General features: G+C 35.2%; 1 protein-coding gene across 5 annotated transcripts in view; it reads right to left on the reverse strand.

Annotated features, from left to right (window-relative positions):
• Window positions 1-14154, reverse strand: part of USP32 (ubiquitin specific peptidase 32) — an 86360-nt gene that overhangs the window by 33763 nt on the left and 38443 nt on the right. For all 5 annotated transcript variants that reach the window (XM_026107405.2, XM_064523125.1, XM_064523123.1 and 2 more), the window contains exons 6-9: window positions 4407-4538; window positions 2922-3029; window positions 2056-2171; window positions 1585-1647 (exon numbers count right to left, since the gene is read on the reverse strand). In XM_026107405.2, coding sequence (XP_025963190.1) covers window positions 1585-1647; window positions 2056-2171; window positions 2922-3029; window positions 4407-4538 — 419 coding nt within the window. The remainder of the gene's footprint in view (window positions 1-1584; window positions 1648-2055; window positions 2172-2921; window positions 3030-4406; window positions 4539-14154) is intronic.

A 14154-nucleotide genomic window follows, 5' to 3' on the forward strand; every position in this document is an offset into this window, starting at 1 on the left:
AGTCTACACCATTCAGATTTAGTTATTCATGCTCAATTGCTGTCATACTTTCTCAGACAATGCAACCTGCAGAAGCAGTATGCGACTGCTCAGGGCAATCATTTTGTAGGAAACAAAACAGCTCTAAAACTTTGTTCTTCCGAATAAGCTCTGAACATACAGATACTTTTACCCATACAGAAACCCACCATCATCCCTGTGTGTCAGGAAATCAACATATCCCGAAGCATCAATTCCTTATGGTCTTAACTTGCATTGCTATGAATTCTGGTCATTGCAAAGTTAAAGTAGCATAAATGATCACTGTCAGAATTCCTTCTGATTTCCAAAAATTCAATAATAGGATCAATTTAATATTGTGATAACATAATCCATAACCATTTTTACAGCAGTAGTGGTTACTCTGCCCCTTCTCACAGGCTGTTTTTTCTCCAGAGTTCACAGGTCAAATGAGCTAACATGTGAATAGAGGTTTAGTAACTCACATAATAACTGCATCAATAGCTCTTTCCAGCACTACATTCAGGACTCACTGAGAAAGATATTCTGCAAACTTTGCTCTCTTCTGTTTTAACTCTTTGTGGAAATGAGATTGCTATATGCTTACTTATACACTACTGACATTAAAGGAACAAACAGGAAAAACCTTGAAGAATGAAAGAACGAGCTTACTGAAGCCATATTTTCTACTGCTTTGGTAATGAAAGAGCTCTAATAAAATATTTGCCTGCCACTTTGTTGGAATACAAGTAGGCAAGGCTACTATTCAAAGGAGTAATTAAGCATTTCTAGCTGTTCTTTATAGTTTTTCTTAATTTATAGTTTCCAGACATTCCTCCTCTTATAATTTGTGAAGCAACGGATTAAATGACGGAAATAACTTCCCATATATTATGTGCAGATGGTGGTGCCTATCTCTAAAAAGTAAGAACATAATTAAAGATTTTTACAAAACTAACTATAAAGCACCATATAAACTATCGAGATTTGTTACTTTCTATGTGTGTCAGGACAGATTGCTCCATAGTTTCACAGATGTTCAGCACTAAGACCATACTGTGGTATATAGTCCACTGTGTGCATATAAAATTATTCACAAACAACATAGTTTGATAATGATAACATGTAAGTTACTACTGAATTAATACAGTCCTGTTCTAAGATAGGAAGATAATACGTATTCTTATATAGCGTAAAATGTAAGATACACTAGCACACTTGCTTTTTTCTTAAGATCATTTTTAACATGAAATAAAAGATCATTTCTTCAGAAAAAGTCAAGCATCAGACTAAAAAGTGGTATTAATTATGCATAGAAAAGCCTAGTAAACAGCATATGGTTCAAATCTATTTCATCTGGTTATGTATTTTTGGTTTAGTTTCATATATAAAAATGGCTTGTAAAATTCAAACACATTCTTTTTCTAACAGAACAATGTGGAAAATTTTAATGGAAAACTGACAGCAATTGAAAGAGATTCTTTTATTGATACATCTCCAACTCTAAGGAAATAGTATATTCAAGAAAGAAGTAAAATCTTGCTAAGATATAAAAATGACAAGAAAAGAACAGTGAATTCTCACCTTTGTGGTATCATGCATATTCAAAATATCTTCTACAATTTCAGATAAATCCATGTCCAATTCCTAAACAAACACAAGGATCAGGAAAAAGAGTTAAATGCTTAAGGCACACTCCAGAGCTATATGTGTTCAGAATTAAAAAAGTGAACTGCAAGAAATGTTGACGATACACTATAGCACTGTACACTATAAAACTTGCAACTGAGTGCTTCCAGGCAGTTATATTTTTGTACCCAAGGTTTCTTTCTATCTCATGGAACAGCAAACATTATAGTCAAGTAATTCTACTTTGGTTAACGGTAGTGCTAAGTTATGAAAGGTAAGTTACATTACATCCAGTTAACACTACTCAGTTATGACAGCTCAAAGAAGTGTGTATCAATTGACATGAAATCAATTTCTGATTTCATCATTTCGAAGGATGACTTTAGGAAACAAGAACAAATGACTAAAAAGCCAGATATGACTTACAGGTATTTTATCAGTACGGTTATCTTTCCAGACTTCTAAAAGGGCAACCACCATTTCTTTAAGTTCAGTGCGAGACAACACACCATCCCGGTCAATGTCAAAAACCTTGAAGCAAACTGAGAAAAAAGAGTATTGCTTTTGTACGTTAGAACTACTCAACAACTATCTTCTAATTTTTTCTTGCAGAAAGAAAGTCTGCAGAGTCACAAGAACATGATTTAGTGCTGACAGTTTTGATGAGGCCAGATGCATGCATGGTAGTGAGGAAATGGAGCAGCTGTGTTTAATAAACTGAAATCCAGATTCCTGCAATTTTGTGCTGTGTTTTCTGATGTGACCTAGCAAGGAACATATGTGCATCCAGAAATTTCCAGTGAATGGTAGCATTTAAGTTGCAGTAATACAGAGCTGGAAAAGCACAGAATGAAGGTATTTCAAAACGCAGGAACCCTGCAGGGAACCAGCTGAAAAATGGACAATAAACAAGATAAAACATACTATTTACCACAAGCCAATCAAGTAGATTTGCTTTGTATTATACATAATGAACAGACAAATGTTTGCACTTTCCACTTTGTGTATTGACATACACACCTCTGCATCATGATGAGTTAACACTGCAAGAAAAGTTCTGAAATAACAAGGTTTTTATAAAAGTCCTGGATAAAAATATACTGAGTTAAGCTTTATCATGTTTTATAAAAGAAAACCTTCATATTTCAATTAGCTTCAGCTTAAGTCCGTCACGTCCCACAGATACACACTTGTTCTGTGGCAAAGATTTCTAAAACATGGAAACAACTAAACTTAATTGCTCAAACTGAAGAAGTTTTTTAAAGTTAATAGTTAATGTTTTCCACACTTACATTTTTGTCTTTCTGCCAAGGGTCCCCTGCAACATGCTGAGAGCCCACACGAAATTTCTTTAAAATCTATATGATTGTCCCGATTTTCATCAAAGGCATTAAACAAACCTGCAAACCACAGACGCATCTCCTGTTACAGAGTCCAGCCAAAACAGCTGACAATAATACTTAGCACTTATATGAAATGTTAATGGTCTACTTTTTCAAGGACAGGTACAAACTCATGATTATAACTAATCCCTGATAAATGTAATAAAGATAATGAAGCACTAATAAGAGCATTTTATTGCGGGGGGGCGGGGGGGGGGGCAAGAATTCCAAACAACAGTCCCATTCTCATGCCTTCCTTGTATTGACCAATTCATAGCAATGGGCATTTAAACCAGCATGGCTAGGACAAGTATTTTCCTGAGAGCTAAAGGACCAGAAGAGTAAAGGTACTCTTATGCCAAGATGGCTTTTCCAAAGTGCCTTAATACAGACTCCTATGAAAATCATTGAAAAACTTTGCAAATTTGGCCCTGAGGAAGTTAGGAGTTTCAGTCACACTGGCGTAAGAGTTTTATTCATTCAGCGCATATAACACTTTTTATTGCATAAAGTATTTTTTAGCGTCAGTAACCCAATCGCTTTATCCACAGGGGACACAGACCATGAACAGAAACCATTCAAATTTCCCCACAGGGAATATATTTATGGGGATAAATCCCAAATTGTTCTGTTTTTCTAACACTTTGCATCTGCTGCAGATGAACTACCCAGTTTCTACTTACGGTTGACACTTGTCAATAAAGTTGATAATTTGGTGACAAAAAATTGTCACCTTAGGACTGCAGATACACTATGGAAGTGGAATGTTAGAGTCTCTAAATTCTGCAGTAAATGACAATTAGACAATTGCAACTTCCAGTTATTAACAGCCTAGCTTCAACTGGAAAGACCAACTTGGTTATTAATTCCTTTACACTGCAATATATTAACCCTCCTGAACAGATCTTCCTTATTTTGTACTATTAAGGAAGACTGTTTCATCGACTGTATGATACAGCTTCTCACAAAATGAATTGTCATTTCACAGATGAAACTGGCATTTGTCACTTAAAAAATGTGCTTCTACTTTACCACATTCAGGCACAGCAGGTTATTTTGTCACATTACAAAATCTTAAGGAACCCAATGAAAAATGTCAAGAAACTACAAGGTAAAGTTATACAAAACGTTTGCCTATTTCCTGACAACTTGGAAGAACGCAACACGCAGAAGGATCACTTTCTCTGTCATTCCCGGCAAATACAGATTCTCAGACACCTTCTGTCATTGTCAAACATTTAAAAATCAGAGAAATGAATCTCCTTAATTTAAGTTTAAAATAAATTTTAGAAGAAACAAGCTCACTTTTAAAACTCTAAAGTTAGTATTTTGGGAGACATCAAGTATTTAAGCCCGCACCAACGTCACTTCAAACGTTTTATCAAAGTTCCATACCTTCACTCAGAGATGGATGAATAGGAGGGGAAACTAAGGGGGCAAATGTTTCTAAATCAAAACGTCCAGTTCTTGATTGAGCTTTTAGCAGCCAATATCGTTTTTCAAGATCAATGATGTCGGATTCTTCCACTGCATAATCAACAAAGAAAAGAATTTGGTAATATCTAGACCATGTTAGAGCTCAGCACTAAATAAAAACGCAGCATTATTTCTTCACAAAGGGAAATGGTGGTAATATTTTATATTTGATTCCTGCACATACAAATGGAAAAAAAAGAAAAGGGAGAGCTGGTGAGAAATAAAGTTATAATTTTACTTTCTTTACCCACAGAATCATCTCAACTGTTCGATATCTAGGAGTATAAAATCAATAGTGTATAACTATGTCTAGAAGTACCACAGAAATGAATTTTGCTCACTGCTAAAGGCTCCAGCTGTTTCTTCCAAGAAGCTTATTTCTTCCTGATCAATCAAACAGGTAGATTATATATGCAATATCATATTTTCATATGATATTCAATATTTAAATTCTCTAGAAAGAACGTAAAGTGGCTTTTAAAAAAATTCCCAAACTGCTATGGAAAAAGAACTTAGAACTTCATTTCTCTTGAAAAATTCATCTTTGAAAATTTTAGCCTACATACATAGTAATAAGGCTAAATTTTAACATGATATTTAGACACAATATCTCAGCATTAGTTATTTCCATATATAAAATATTTAATTTCACTTTATTATTTATACTACAGATGCACCAAGAGACTCAGTCAACTTTGGGGAGTGATTGTACCAACCTAGAAAACACTTTATGTTGAGAAACTTATAATCTAAATTAAAGAAAGAAAGAAAAAAAAACAGCAATGAGTAAAATAAAGTGCTATGCAAAGGTAGAAGAAATAGCCACAAGAATTTGCGTTTTCTTTCAAACCATCATATACAAATGTCATTTAATTTTTTTTTTTGAAGCCTCACATTTCTATCCTTGAAATTAAAACAAAAAACGGGAAAAAAAATATTTCTGCTCAACCGTATTTTTAACCTTTTTCATATGCAAGTGTGTCACAACACTGCTTTAGGTCAGTGCAAATTAATTGGTTCTCCAATAGATATGTAATGACAGAGCTGTCTATATTAAGAACCACTACGTGTGATCCCATTCCCAGATGGTTCTGAGCCTTTAAATCCATGCCAGCTTTCTAATAGGTTTAACTTGAGCTATTTGGCCTGGTTTAGCCTACAGAAACAATAATAATCCTGTAAAGCTTAAGAACAGAGGAGATAAAAAGACATCACGGAAAATGAAGTTGTACTGATTTTTTTTCTATTTCTCTCATTGACAGTAGTAATTAAATCAGAGTAGTAACTTAAAATTAGTGTGAACTGGTTGCAACAACTCAGCAGGCATGCAACATAATGCACTACAAACTACACACTGCCTTGCCCGCATCAGCGCAAAGTTGGGAAAAATTATAACAAAATATTAAAATCTGAAATGGGGTTGGAGGAGTATGCAAGGTTTGCACCTTCTCATAAAGTACTTTTTAGATGATCTGAAGAGAAAAGTAACACCAGTGAAAATGTCCTTTTCCTCTGTGCTTTTGGCCCAATCAATTGACAGACCATATATCAACACGTAGAACACCCACACCAACGCCACACCTATAGGGCCGCGTTAAGCCAATCTAAGTTCAGGCTATCTGGATGCCTACCCTTCCCGTAACTCCAGGCATAAGCTGCAGCATCCTCACTTGCACTAACATCAGCTATTGGACTGACGTGGTCAATTAGACAGGGAACTGATCCAGCTGAAAAACTAGCCGGATTTCCTTTCTTCTCTCCCCCTCCTGAGAAAGTACTTTCAAGCGGGATAATTCCCCTATCTAGCTTACATCTCCTAGCTCTTGATTTTGTAGTAATACATATGAAAGCAATAATCGAAACATATAAAAGAAGGTTATTCCACTAGGAATCAAGAAGGACAAATAGAATATATATTCCTTTGAAGATCAGCGCGTAGCAGTATCATAGATGCTGAAGACTGTGCCACAGATGCAAGCAGTTTCATGCGCTTAAGTAGAATGGTCGAGTGAGACTGAAGAAAGTACTGCAGCTGGTGTGTTCTCAGAAATAGGGGGACGTCATGATCACTTAATGACACACCTGTCCCACGATGGTGAGACTTTTGACAGATAAGAGAAAAACTGCCAGCTAAAATACACTTTCCCTCAATCTTGTTTTGTCTACAGATATCAGGGTGCTATAGTATTGATAACAAAGAGCTCACAAGATATCACATTAGGACTAGATGTCTAGCATTCTGCAAGAGATGCAAAAAAAAAAAAAAAAAATTTCAGAGTTTCAACACCAGAAATAATCAAAAAAAAATCAAAGGTAAAAGCTACTTTGTGAGACAGAATCCTAAGTACGTGGAAAGATTTGCAAAACCATTACAGTATCTAAACAACTGCTTATAAAGGGCAAGTTTATACTCTTATTTTTAAAGTAAATTTGCATGCACATGTTATTGCTTTCATTAGCAAATACAAATACATTATGCTAACACTCTTGAAGATGCGCATGTAAATCAGTCTGTTCCCTTTTAAGCTACCTGTGTGGCTGCACATCGTTAAAATCGGGAAGTAAAAGAGTTAACAGGGCTGCTGCTTCATTCTTGAGATGATTCAACAAGATGAGGCAGTTCAAAGTCTTTACTGAAGAGTAAACCTTAGGAGCAGACATTTGCTTCCTCTAGCAGGTGCATTATTTACCTTTAACTATTAAGAACTGAAATATGAATTGTCTCACAAGATAAAATATTCTCAAATATCTATAGTATAAGCTAGTTCTACTCCACTTACTAATTGTATTTGACAGCTAGTATCTACAATACTAACTTTATTGCTTTATCAATTTATTCTCAGAAAAGAAAGGTTATCAGACGGCATCTTATCTGCATTTCCGTCAAGCAGTGACTGAAATTACATGGTCATTAAAAAACAAAGCTTTTCCAAATCTTCATACTCAAAAGAATAGCTGCTAAATATGAACATAAGTAGTGTTACACTGATAACGCAGCCAAGGCAGGTCTAGTGTACTGATTATACTCTCACAAGGAGAAGTCAAACATTTTAGAAAGTAAAACTGACAAAGCAGTAAAAAGAACACTTTTTGTATTAATTAGACTTGAACAACTCAAATTGAATACATTTTAAAAGTGAAACTGTGACAAAAGAATACTTTTCATTCATGGTACCATGAATTGTAGTCCGTTATAATAGTTTCATTTACATAAAATACAGAAAGATTTCCTGCATTATAGTAGATGTGAATGTTTAACTCCAAAGTTGAAGAGCCAGCTACTAGGTAATTCCATTTCTCCAGAGTGATTTTTTGCATATAATCTTGTAAATCAATTTCGGTATATGTACTGCATCATATATTCCTCATTACATTTAAACGAAATGGAATCAAGTAACTTATGGCCTATATACTCCATTTCAGGCACTCAGCTTAGGACCCACTGAGGATGTCAGCGATTCAAAATACATACTGAACGCAATTTCCTTACAATTGGCACATACAAACTGGAGCATCGAAAGAAAAAAATCACCATGAATTTCTCAAAACAGTGCACAGTATTCATAATCCATATGCCATAATGGCTTGACTGACAGCACATTTTCAGTAGTCTTCTGTAATTTATGATACATACATATAACCATATTCATTACTGAAGTTTAAATGAAGCATGATAAAAGCAGAGTGTACTTATCCAAACATACTAGCTTTTATGAAAAAAGCCATCTTTTTCTAAAGAGGTTTCATCTGAAGTATTTTAGCTCTTCAAAGCATAAAATTTCTATTTTCCTAATGCCCGTTCAAGTCACAACAGGAAGTGTGGACTTTTATTCAGTAGTACCGATTTTGAATAACTTAAGATGATTTAAAAAACGTATTTTATAAATACAATATACTCCAAAGCATTGGAATAGACTGGTTTTCTAGGCCAAGTAAGCATTTATTTTCATCAATTATATGTGATAGGATTCTTTGAGATCACACTAAGATATATTCACCTGTGAAATTTAAGTCATGATTAGAAATATTTTTGCCTAAATTTAGAGCCTATACTAATAGCTTATTATCCTATGCTCTTCTTTCACTCCTCTCACCATCTGTCCATTAAAAACATGACAAATTTTCAGATGTGTAAAATTTTAAGGGTAATATCTTATAGTTCAAGTTCTCAAAGAGCAGCAGTTAGAGAAGTTTAATCAGATGAATAATAACATCAAGTACACCTCAAGCTACAGTCTTCATATAGTAAAGGAAGAACAGTAAACCAAACATTTTCAGCAAGAATATGCACCTGAGAAACTGTAAATGTACTAAAAATAAGTTAGTTTAAAGCCAGCTTCTACACCGATCAACCGCACATGAAAAACACTAAAACAAACACCCTTCAATTTAATGCCATTTTCATGATATGTACTTCCTTCTTAAATGTTACATAGGTAGCAAGCCATGAATATTCTTTTTTCTTAGAAGAAAATAAAAAATAAGGTCTCTTTCAGGCAATATTTATTATAGTTCTTTATAACATCAGAATTAACTGAAGACTTCAACACATTTTAACAATTCAATTTTTACCCACCTAATGGCACAATTCTCTCTGGCTCACAACAGTAGAAGCATACCATATTCCCAACATTTTAACTGAAGCTTGGTTTGTTTTTCTGTTCACCATGATATTCTCCAAGCAAATCCAGGTCCCATTCACATAAAGGGCTCTTCATCACCAAGTGGCTGAGTCAGAACCAGAAGACTGAATGACTGAACAACAGTATTTCTGACCACACACTTGTTTGTCACTTCCAAATTAACTCAGAGAAGATTCTGGGACCCAGGCATAGAGGGCTGCTTTACAAGACATCAAGTAACCTGGGAACTAAGAGGATAACAAAGCGGCAAGATGCAGATTAAGCCGCACTAGGGCATTTTCTTCTTGGCCTAGCCTGCTATAATACTTTTTTTCCCCCCTTTTAAAACAGAACAGGAGACACAGAGAAGGGAGTATTACAACTTCTACCAAGATTCTTGTGCATGCCAGCCGCTAGCATCTGGCTGTTTGCCTAGCAAAAGATAGTACACGCGTATCAGTGCCTTAATAAGATCGGAACACATAAGGAAAAGATATGAAACACTAAGATGCACCTCAAAGCACAAGTGTTCACACACTTGGAAAAAAAATAGTACACAACTAAATAAGCCAAAGGCACCTCTGTAAAAAAAAACAAACAAACCCCCCCCCCAAAACCCACAGATCTTACAGTATAGATACCAGAAGTATCTTATAGTAGCCTTAAATACATCATTAATAGACAGAGTTTCAAGTGTGGGTACCAAAACATAAGTAAGCAAGCTGCAGAACAGGAATCTGCACTTATACAGACTTTTAACATGAGCAAAGTTAAGTGATCACGTCATTCTGCTTACCTTTCACAAACTCACAGCTTGATATTGATATAAAGCTCTACAGATTTATAAACCCATCTCTGACAGGAGAGGTTACATTCACAACATTTAGTTTCAATTTCATATATTACTGTTTCAAAAACTCACTCTTGCATTTCAGCCATGTCTTCTGGTTATTCAGACCTACCCTCATTTATTATGTTAAATTAGCAATAACCATATGTTCTAAAATATAATCACTATACCCATTATACGCTGTCTTACGGGATCTCAATAAGTAAAAGCTGTCAGAAAAAGCAAGGGCATGTTGATGAATTTTTCTGATGACAGAAGAGAGGCTCTTTTTAATTCAAAGGGGAATTAGGATGCTACTTAACAAGAACTCAGTGACACAAGAACTGGAGTAACAGCACAGAAGCACAAACTATACAGCCTGTCAGTTTGAAACCAGTAACTTCTATAATGAATGGGAACCTTTTCCTGTTGAAAATGACTAAGAACCCAAATATAAAAGCCCATCATGGGAGATACTGAGACACACCAAAATGACCCAGCCATAAAAAAAAAAGCAAACACCACCTATGTTGCATCAGAAGAAATATTTCCAAGTGAAGGAAACCAGTGAGGTCTCACCTGGAATATAACAGCAACTTACTGCCTGACAGAGCAGAAACTGGAGGATGCAGAAAACGACTCTGATGAACAATAAAGGGAGATGAAGCACCCCGTCTGCAACAAAGCCTTGAACCAGGCTCATTTTACTTTAACAAAAAGGCCAAGAAGAAATATAACAGTCATCTGCCTTTATACTGAAGGGCTAAAGGGAAGGAGAACAGGGACTCTCTGAGATCAGGGAAAATATTGACAGAAAAGAAAGATATACACTGCCCACAGATGCACGTAGAAGATTTACTGGAATAGCTTCCCAATAATAACAACTCGGAAAAAAAAAAAAAGCCTCCGTATCTTATGAAAAGAGTAATAGTCGCTCACTGGGTCTGCACTCAGGGAGACAGGAGACCCCTCCATGTCTCTCGTGTTCCTACGTGTCCGTCTGCTAAATTAAGCAGCAGAAAGCTGTACTTTGCGGGGAGAATGACCTCAGTTCTATTCCTGTAATTAAAAGAGCACTAAGCAGCCACGGCATGCAACAAAATGACATCCCCCAGTGGCCAAGAATTGTTATATTACTGAACTACTATACTTGGGCTTGGGTACCAGAGCAGAATAGATGTTTAGTTTTTAATTATTAAGGATATGTAATGATTTGGGGGAATATTCTCGTACTGAGAATTTTAGTGTTAGTCATAGTCTCTGACAGGATTTACCTTTGATTTAAATGTTTCACTACATTTCTATTCAATATGACAATAAAAGAAATAAAACCAAAAACACCCAGTCGTACTACAAAACTGAGAAAATCCAAGCTAGTGCTAGTGGGTCATTATGCAGGTGGAGGAAAGACTCATATCCCTCAAACTGTTTTGGGGGAAATATACTAAAGGTCCAAGAGAAACTTAAGTTATTTTGCTGGCTTTCAAATGAAGTGATTCATATTCACAATTTAAGTGAAATGGAAAAAAAACTGATTAAAAGTAGCAAGTGTGTGCAACTTCCTGTAACTTCAAAATTTAATTTCTAATTATGTGCTGATATATAATTAAAGTAATCTGCATTCTGAAACAAATGATATTTACAAGTGAAAAATTAGAATTTCTTTGTTTCCTTGATATCTTGCCTCATTAAGCAAATTTAAATGGAGTCACTGATGCTTTGCAATAAATTGTTTGCTGTCTGTTTCTAAATCAATGTTAATAATTTTCACTATTTTTATCACAGCTATTTTTCTAGTCTCTGACATATTATTCAGGACATTCAATGGCAAGCACACGATGAGAGGAGGCAAGGCCAGAAGGGTTTGCAGCTTGAGCGGATTGATGTCCCAGGAGAGGGCGCAGCAGCCGGACTCCAGCATCCAGGTGATAAATCTGCAAACTGCATTAGGAAGTCTTACAAATTAATTTTCATTTCACACTAGAAGAGATTTAAAAACCTTCAGTCTTTCACTATACTTTAATAGTGTTTGTACAGGTTTACTAAACATTATTTCACTCACTTGTTCTCCCAGAAGACAACTACTATCCTAGTTAGAAGTACCACAAAACAAGCCTCTGTTTAGAGAAAAGGAACTGTCGTAACGGCCCTTAATGGTTTCTGTGATCAGCTGGGGTAAGAATACTGCTATACTAAAATTTCTTATTATTTAGACTGACACACCAATATATAAATATATATATATATATAAAAAATACATTCTTTTTTACTTTCATATCTGATGTACGATATTTCTATACAGCTTCAAATTACACAATAGATTATCAGACACTTTATAAAAAAAAGTATTTGTGCAGATTTGTGGGAAGCAGGTTAGTTCACCAGCAGTCATCTTACCATCTTAAATTCTTACCAGTTTTTCCATATTTGTCAGTTGAAAGACACTGAATTGCAGACATCATAATATAGACAGTACAACTACAGTCTGTTTCTCATTACTACATTTAACTGGAAAATAACAATTTAATTTTATCTTGAGATCCACACATGCACCGTAAGCTCCAAATTCAGTTAATTATATGGAACCCGTGGACACTATACAGTTTCAAACATTTTACATGTTCAAAGAGACATGTAAACTATACAATTCTCTTGAATACAATGAACAGCTTGACCTTAGATCTTACATGCAGATGTCAGAAGACTCAATAATCACTTCAAAGACTCTCAAATATCTTATTTAATTTTAGCTTCTTTTAATCCTAACAATTGAAAACTAATATTTCATTCAGTTCTATCTTCATTAAGCCAATCAGCCTATAGCTTATAGAAATAAGCTGAAGGTAAAGAAACAGAGTACTACCAACTACCAGAAAACATCAAATTTCTCAGTCGTCTGACCTACTACATAGCAACACAAATGAATTTTCTTTTCAGAACATACAGTTTATGTTGAAACACTCGCAGATACAAAATTCTGCAAATGTATAAAAATTTTGCAAATTCTCCAGCAGAACGTGTAGCTATACAAACCAGCACACATAAAAGAGCAGCCACGCATGTTTCCTAGAAAAGGAGGAAGAGCAGACACTTCCTCCTGTAATACAGTTTACAGTATCAGATGCAGCAATGCACAGAAGTGTTATGAAATTTTTATACACCAACTTGATCACAGAGAGACTAAAACCAAATACATGAAATTTACTTGTATTTATAAATTTTAAAATACAAGACTTGCAAAAATACCACTTTCTAAGAGGCAGGGTGAGCTGATTTCAAGGTTAACATTTTCGAAGATGGTTACCATGCTGAGGTATGATCACTGAGCCTACCAGGAAAATGTAAACACAGGGCGAGACAGTTACCTCCTAAGGGTGACAGTACATGCAAGAGCAATTAAGCAAGATTTGAGACTGTACAGTTGAATATCTCAAAGAGCTAACTGGAAGTTAAAGGGGACAGTCGCCATTAAATTGAAAACAGAGACTACTGTTCCTGCAGAGGCATTCTCGGGCAAGGATTACATGGCTGAAATGTTAACATAATGTCACCTTGATTTGCTGATAGGTCCCTGCAATCAAAGAGGATCAAATGTAAACAGGGGTACTTGAGGCAATTTGATTTGACAGCGACTGCTGAAGTAACTATAATTCTGTTAATCCAAAGGCTGAAAAATCTGAGAAGAAAGTGAAAACACACACTCTACAAAATGAGAAGAAAAAAGAAAATAATTATACCACAGTGGAAACAGGTGTGAGATGGACCCAATAAAACTTTTTCAAGAATCAGAATAGATTGTGTGTCATATTCTTTTCATTTTAACAGGCTCTCTCTCTCACCCAGTCTTCTTAATTCTTTTTTTAATTATAGCCCTTCAGTCTTAATGTCTCAAATTTCGGTTCAGAAGTGAAACAAACCCATAGCCTGGTAAGCTGAAGAAAGGCTTTCTTCTTGACACAAGAAAGTAGGTGTGGGTGGGCTAAAGTAGAATATTGTCCTCTTTAGTCTAAAGATCGTTTCTTCCCTGAATCATTTAATTTGCACATCTGCAACACACAAGGGAAATAGCTGGGCCTGGCTGCAGATGGTAACAGTAACAGGCACATAAAAAAGAGAAAAAGTGAGAATGATATTAAACATGAAGCATACAATCCATTAAAAATGGAGCTCTTCAAAATACTATTTTTTTTATTGACAATCTCAGTTTCAGTATAAA

This window comes from Dromaius novaehollandiae, chromosome 19, assembly GCF_036370855.1.
Source record: "Dromaius novaehollandiae isolate bDroNov1 chromosome 19, bDroNov1.hap1, whole genome shotgun sequence".
Taxonomy (NCBI): Eukaryota; Metazoa; Chordata; class Aves; order Casuariiformes; family Dromaiidae; genus Dromaius; species Dromaius novaehollandiae.